The sequence below is a fragment of the Pleurodeles waltl genome, chromosome 8 (genome assembly GCF_031143425.1).
Source record: "Pleurodeles waltl isolate 20211129_DDA chromosome 8, aPleWal1.hap1.20221129, whole genome shotgun sequence".
NCBI classification, from domain to species: domain Eukaryota; kingdom Metazoa; phylum Chordata; class Amphibia; order Caudata; family Salamandridae; genus Pleurodeles; species Pleurodeles waltl.
The window spans coordinates 716885685-716893261 of record NC_090447.1 but is presented as its reverse complement, the minus strand read 5'-3'; the positions used below and the strand labels follow the sequence as shown (position 1 = coordinate 716893261).

The window sequence follows — 7577 nt, the reverse complement described above, 5'->3', positions numbered from 1 at the left end:
GACAATGAAGTTCCTGGAGGGATCCAGGAATTGAAACTGGTTCATAGAGCTGCAAAAATGGGCTAGCTGCCAGAGTACACTACTAAAAATAGAAGCAGATAGAGGGCTAAGACCGGAGAGTTGCAAGACTCCTGGGCTCACATCCAGATGATGTGCTACAAATAGGGAATGATGGCCGGCTGGTGAGGTGTAACCCAGACCACCCCTTGAGCCCATTCACCCAAAGTACAAACCCTTTGGTTAGACCTGACAGCCTTAGGGTGGTATTCCCCCAAACGTTTTGCCTTCTTGTCTCTTATTTTACTGATTTATTTGTGTTGGCCTTAGGGCTTTAAGCACTTTACTGGCTCTAAGCACTTTACCACTACTGACCAGTGCTAGAGTGCATGTGCTCTCTCCCTGTAGCATGGTTTGATTGGTATATACCTAATTGGGATATTAAATGTACTTATAAGTACCTAGTAGAGTGCACTACATATGTCTAGGGCCTGTAAACGAAATGAGACTAGTGGGCCTGCGGCACTGCTTGTGCCACCCACTTAAGTAGCATTATAAAACATGTCCGAGGCCTGCCATTGCAGCCTGAATGCAGTGTTATACTGCCATGTCGACTTGGCATTTAAGACCCCCTTGCAAAGCTGTAAACTTCCCTTTTATTACAGGGAGTGCAGAATTATTAGGCAAGTTGTATTTTTGAGGATTAATTTTATTATTGAACAACAACCATGATCTCAATGAACCCAAAAAACTCATTAATATCAAAGCTGAATATTTTTGGAAGTAGTTTTTAGTTTGTTTTTAGTTTTAGCTATGTTAGGGGGATATCTGTGTGTGCAGGTGACTATTACTGTGCATAATTATTAGGCAACTTAACAAAAAAATATATATACCCATTTCAATTATTTATTATTACCAGTGAAACCAATATAACATCTCAACATTCACAAATATACATTTCTGACATTCAAAAACAAAACAAAAACAAGTCAGTGACCAATATAGCCACCTTTCTTTGCAAGGACACTCAAAAGCCTGCCATCCATGGATTCTGTCAGTGTTTTGATCTGTTCACCATCAACATTGCGTGCAGTAGCAACCACAGCCTCCCAGACACTGTTCAGAGAGGTGTACTGTTTTCCCTCCTTGTAAATCTCACATTTGATGATGGACCACAGGTTCTCAATGGGGTTCAGATCAGGTGAACAAGGAGGCCATGTCATTAGATTTCCTTCTTTTATACCCTTTCTTGCCAGTCACGCTGTGGAGTACATGGACGCGTGTGATGGAGCATTGTCCTGCATGAAAATCATGTTTTTCTTGAAGGATGAAGACTTCTTCCTGTACCACTGCTTGAAGAAGGTGTCTTCCAGGAACTGGCAGTAGGACTGGGAGTTGAGCTTGACTCCATCCTCAACCCGAAAAGGCCCCACAAGCTCATCTTTGATGATACCAGCCCAAACCAGTACTCCACCTCCACCTTGCTGGCGTCTGAGTCGGACTGGAGCTCTCTGCCCTTTACCAATCCAGCCACGGGCCCATCCATCTGGCCCATCAAGACTCACTCTCATTTCATCAGTCCATAAAACCTTAGAAAAATCAGTCTTGAGATATTTCTTGGCCCAGTCTTGACGTTTCAGCTTGTGTGTCTTGTTCAGTGGTGGTCGTCTTTCAGCCTTTCTTACCTTGGCCATGTCTCTGAGTATTGCACACCTTGTGCTTTTGGGCACTCCAGTGATGTTGCAGCTCTGAAATATGGCCAAACTGGTGGCAAGTGGCATCGTGGCAGCTGCACGCTTGACTTTTCTCAGTTCATGGGCAGTTATTTTGCGCCTTGGTTTTTCCACACGCTTCTTGCGACCCTGTTGACTATTTTGAATGAAACGCTTGATTGTTCGATGATCACGCTTCAGAAGCTTTGCAATTTTAAGAGTGCTGCATCCCTCTGCAAGATATCTCACTATTTTTGACTTTTCTGAGCCTGTCAAGTCCTTCTTTTGACCCATTTTGCCAAAGGAAAGGAAGTTGCCTAATAATTATGCACACCTGATATAGGGTGTTGATGTCATTAGACCACACCCCTTCTCATTACAGAGATGCACATCACCTAATATGCTTAATTGGTAGTAGGCTTTCGAGCCTATACAGCTTGGAGTAAGACAACATGCATAAAGAGGATGATGTGGTCAAAATACTCATTTGCCTAATAATTCTGCACTCCCTGTACATATGTCACCCTTAAGTAGGCCCTAGGTAGCCCATAGGGCAGGGTGCTATGTAAGTAAAAGGCAGGACATATACTTTTAAGTTTTACATGTCCTGGTAATGAAAACCCCTCAAATGTGTTTTTCACTACTGTGAGGCCTACCCCTCCCATAGTATAACATTGGGAATTCCTTATTATATTTAATAAGCTGTAATTCCTGATTGGTAATGGATGACCTGCCATGTTTAGTACCTATGGAATTGTAATGATAAATCCTCTTTAATGGTGAAGTTGGATTTATTGTTACAATTTTGAAAATGCCACTTTTAGAAATTTGTCATTTTCCTGCACTTAGCTCTGTGTGCCTGCAGCCTGTCTTCAATAGACGTCCGGGGTGGGGTGACAGCTGGACTCGGGCACTACCTCCAAATCCACACACAAAGGAAGCTTAGGTGTGACTGATGGGCTATCAACATCCTGATGGGCCATCCTTGGCAGGGTGGGAGGGAGGAGCTGGGCATAGCCTCACACTTGCACCTGAATATGCTGTGTCTTGCCCCTGCATAAAGAACTGTTTAACCCCATGTAGTGAGTCGGGAGCTATGGCAGGATGGGAGCCCCTCTGTGTACTTCAAAGCCCTTCTTTGAACTCTCCCCCACTTCAAAGTCGCCACTGGGTCTAAGAACTGGACTTCTACATGCCAGCAAGCGAGTTGATTTTTCAACAGTTAACATGAGTAATTCCATGTCTTCAGTGCTTGAAATGGAAAAATAGAAGTGCAGGTACTCTGTATCAGAGAACCTGCTTGTTTCTGAGAAGTGCCGGTACTCTCCAGTTAAAAGTATTACGTTTTTCTTTACAAGTGCAGGAACTCTCACTCTAAAAATAAAAAAAGAGCCGGTACTCAGTACCAGACTACCGGCCCATGTAAAGCTCTGCATGTCTCCCAGCTCACTCTACTGTGGGGGAGGTTCAACTTAATTTATATCATCTTCATCCTCTATGTGAAAACCCTCCCACAGACCTCAACGCGAGCTCCCATCCCGGAAATTTTCCTCATTCTCTAAAAATGTTTGAGCTCTGTTGATTTCAATTGGATTGCCCTGTGTCAGCCTCCATTGAAGACTGAAAAAGTTTAGAGATATGGTTACTTCTGACTATTCTATTCCGTAGGCACGGTATACGTGTAAGGTATCAATCATACAGCCCATTTTCTGAAATCACTCTATCAAACTTGAACGATAAATATTCTATGAATCCCGGAACCATCCCCTGGCACGGCTGCTCTGTGGGCGCGGACACTCCAGGCCCGGGGTTCAGGCAGGTCCCCTCAGCCGTCCGAGTGGGAGATGTTACAGGGGTGGGGGAGATCGGGGGGGAAGCGGAAGTTGTTGACCGAGATTGAAAGTGGCCCGAGCGGCGGCTGGAGGAGGAGCAGGAAGCCGAGAAGAGGGGCTGAGGCAGGCGGGGCATGCGTGGGCGCTGTACGGCACAACTTTCCGCGGCGAGAAGCACCCTCGCGGGCACGGGGGTTACTGAGCGTCTGTGTCCCTAAACACCAGCTCTTCCCCTCCAGCCCGGAAGCGGCGGTTGAGGGTAGGGAAGCCAGGGTGGCACCGGCAGCCGCGACCACAACAAAGCCGGCGCCCGCCATGCATGCGGACTGTAGGCTGCTGCCTCCGGGGCGCGCATAGCGGGGATGGCTGTCCGAGCCTGCCCGCTGCTGCTGGCCGCCCTGCTATTGGGCACTGGCCGGGCTCAAAAAGGTGAGTGCCGTCTCCTGCAGGAACCACCTCGTGCCTCCTCCAAACACTGCTGCTTTAGACTTGAGGGATGTGTATGCAGAACTCCCTTGTTACAAACAGAGCTCTATTGTTATTGTTTCACCCATCTGATATACGTGCTTTGCAAAAATCATCTGTTCACATCTGCTTACATTACTAGTTACTATGACCAGTAATCACATTTAAGCTTGGTTCGCTCTCCAAGGCCGTTGCTTAAACATGTTTATTTTTTGTACATGCTGCAACTTCCATAGTCTTTTTTTTATTTGACAGGTACGTCTTGAAAAACAGTCTCATTTGGGTTAAAAAAAATTGCATTATGATGGTACTTAGAACATCGATAGTGATAAGTCAAAGGGGCAACGTGATAGTTTTCCTACCCAAATATCCTCATTAATTAGTCTAATGGGCGGTGGGCAGGTTTCATTCCCAAACGCCTTTTTACTTAATTGGTTTAACTAAATGTATCACTTCAGTGTCGTCAAAACTTGGGAGAGCTCGCATATGTAAGGCCATTTGAAGACGAATGCTAAACGTAAATTGGACTGTATGTAACAAATGAACAATGACTAACTGGAATCCAAAACTGTTTTATAAACTACTTGGCGAATGCTTACATCTTTTTTCTTGCATTTTAATAAATATGTCTGCAAACAATTACCTCATCCTTCTCATGCACTGCCCACACCTTGAAAACGCGCCTAACTCCAAACGAATATTCATTCCCTCGTACTTCTAGCGTGTTGTTTTTATTTACATAAACGCCTCGGAATGTTCTTCAGACGTTTCTTCTGTCGGATTCTCCATACCGAGAGCAACTCCGCTAACATTTTTTTTGTTGCGTTTTTCGCTTATTTTATTAATGGGTTTACACGTTCCCTCGAGAGACAACGACCTTTGATTCGGACTGGTGCCAAGGACGGATTGTTCCTGCGTTAGTCCAAAAAATCCAAATTCTCAAGGATTGTGGTGTCTGGAGTGATACTCCAGTCTGTAGATTTAGGAAATCTGATGAGCTGGTCCTTCTTATATTATTGTTTTAAGTGCATTTCAGTAGTGTGGACCCAAGACTTTAACCTTCTGAATATTCAGCACAGGTGGATACACTGCAAGTATCACACACACTGCCACCCCCATCTCACGCAACTTTTGTTGTAAAATAAGGGTTTTGGCATGTTCTTGGTAGACTGGTTTAATTCAGTTAGGGTTTCCTTCAAACCGTGGCACATTTGTTTTAGTTACACAAATTGTTTTAATTTGCAAGGTCGCTTAGAATACATCTTTCAGAGAGCAGCATCGTGCTTTAAATGTGTACTGTATTGATTTTATTTAGTAGAAAATCCCAGGCATAAGGCCCAGCATTTAACGTTTCTGGTGTCTCAACCAGACTATTATTGATCAGTATTCTGGTACTTGTAGTTTTGTTATTCTGTCATTAAATCAGAGGTACGTGTGCATTCTACCTGAAAGCTGAGCATAACCTGAAATGTAGGAGCTACTTATACAAGGATCTGGGAATCTTAATGACACTGGGGGTGCTGTTCATCAAACAGTATTGTGTGTGTTTAGTTGAATGAAGGATAGCAAAAGCTCTACAAGGTCAAATCGAAATATATAGTGAATGAATAAGTGATTGGAAGTGTAGCTGAGTTCGGAGACTGGAAGTGGACTGTTACTGTGTCTTGATGTGGTCTTCTTCAATGTGGTGTATCTTCAGCTGTCTCTTACATTGGAGCCACGCCAATTGAAAGTTGTGGCAGTCATGGCATATACAGGAATGTCATTCAAGATCCTGGGTGCATATGTGGATAAGGCCTGTTCACAGGTGTGTAATTTATTTAATGAAATATCTACTTGTCTAATGGACAGAGTGCTTCAGAAATGTAGTTGTCCTTTAAAAAAATCCAGACTGTCCATACATATGAACATGTTTAGTGGTATTCAAGTTCTCTTTCCACACTGGTAAAGGCTGGAAATGTATTCCTGACAAGGGGACAAGTGAAATATTTTCCTGGATTGGGGAAAAACGGAGGGTAGAGAAAGTGAATATCCGGACGCTCAGAATCTTGTGGTGTGGGCAAGTAGACAGGTTTATTTTTGAAAATGCAAGAATGGAACTTGCAAAACTTTGATGGGTGTACAGTTTCCAAGCTGATGCCTGTAAACGGAAGTGAACTCCTGAAAGTTGCAAATCTGTACCTGTTGAACTTGCATCTTATTTGTTAGCTTGTGTGAGCTTTCATTTTGTCTTCTTGTGTTTGTCCCTGACCTAGAGCATTGACACATTACTTGTCCTTCCACAGCTCATTTTCCTGACGTTACTTATTTTTGTTTAAGCACTCCATGAGCATGTTTTTCAGCTGTCTTCCTAGTGGGCTCCTCTTCCCACCCATGCTCTGTTGTGCTCTCTCTTACCTTTGTGATTCTCCCATGACCATTCCCTTTGCTCCATACCTACTTTCCCTTCCTCCATTCGTTCCATGTTTCTCTGTCTCCCAGTTAATTTGCTTGTCTCCATGTGTGCTCCTTGTTGCTTCCTGTGTGTTGCTTCAGCCCTGCATCCTGTGTTGCTTTCACCCACTCTCCTATTGCTTCTCCACACCCCCATGATTTCATGCCTTTGCCTTCAGTATTGCTGGCACTCCTGTGCTCCATATTGCTGTCTCTCGTCTGTTTGTCCCTTTGCCTTTGACTGCCAGAGACACTCAGGATCTTTTGAATCTGCTATGTCAGGAAGAAAATCATCTGCTCAACTTTAAGATCAGCTTTTCTGTGGAGCAAATACTGCAGCTCCGATTCTAAACAGAGACAATGGCACCGACAGCCTGGTACCTACATTTAAAGCCTTGGGTGTCACCGGGTTGGAGGTCAGGCCCTCTGCTTTCTTTAAATGAAGTTCACAACTCCCACCTCTGAGTGTAACTTTAGCTGCGCTCCTGTCTTCCCAGAGATGCTGCAGAGGATTACAGTGGTCAATACGTATTTCGGCAGCACTAGTTTTAGATTTGACTCCATTGACTTCACAGTTTTACAGTATCCAGGGGTGTGGAATTTAGTAAAATATCTACTTGTCCCTGGGACAGGTTGCTTCTTAAATCTACTTCTCATGTAAAAAAAAATCTACTTGTCCCTTTGGTGCTGTGTAGTTTTGTGTCAAGTTATGGCAGTAATCTCATCATGTAAGCGCTCTGATAATAGCCTCTCTAAATTATGCCTGGGCTAATACTATAGTAGGGCTTGAATACTAGTAATTTCAAGCCCTACTATAGCAATTTCCTTATTTTGCCACCTTTCCGCAGATCTACATACTGGGGCTGGAGGAAGCAGTAAGCAATAGTTTCATGGCTGGAATACCTTTGAGTCTGTGCAGACCTGCTAACTTACATGTTTTAAGGCTTTTCACCAGCTCTTCTCCAATCTTTTCCCAAAGGTTGGAAATTTATTTCCTGACAAGGGCAGAAGTAGAAGTTCTTCCAGGGTTGGGAAAAAAGGTAGTTGGAGGCAAAATTGAACTTGTTAACGCTCAATAGATTTTTGCATTAGCAAATCTACACATGCATATTTGCTAAAATACGGTTCAGATATTTTC

At 43.8% G+C, this 7577-nt stretch overlaps 1 protein-coding gene across 1 annotated transcript in view; it reads left to right on the top strand.

Moving 5' to 3' along the window:
* Positions 1 to 3636: 3636 nt before the first annotated feature.
* Positions 3637 to 7577, top strand: part of DCBLD2 (discoidin, CUB and LCCL domain containing 2) — a 529217-nt gene continuing 525276 nt past the window's right edge. The window contains exon 1 of the mRNA XM_069204886.1: positions 3637 to 3970. Coding sequence (XP_069060987.1) covers positions 3904 to 3970 — 67 coding nt within the window. The 5' untranslated portion in view covers positions 3637 to 3903. The remainder of the gene's footprint in view (positions 3971 to 7577) is intronic.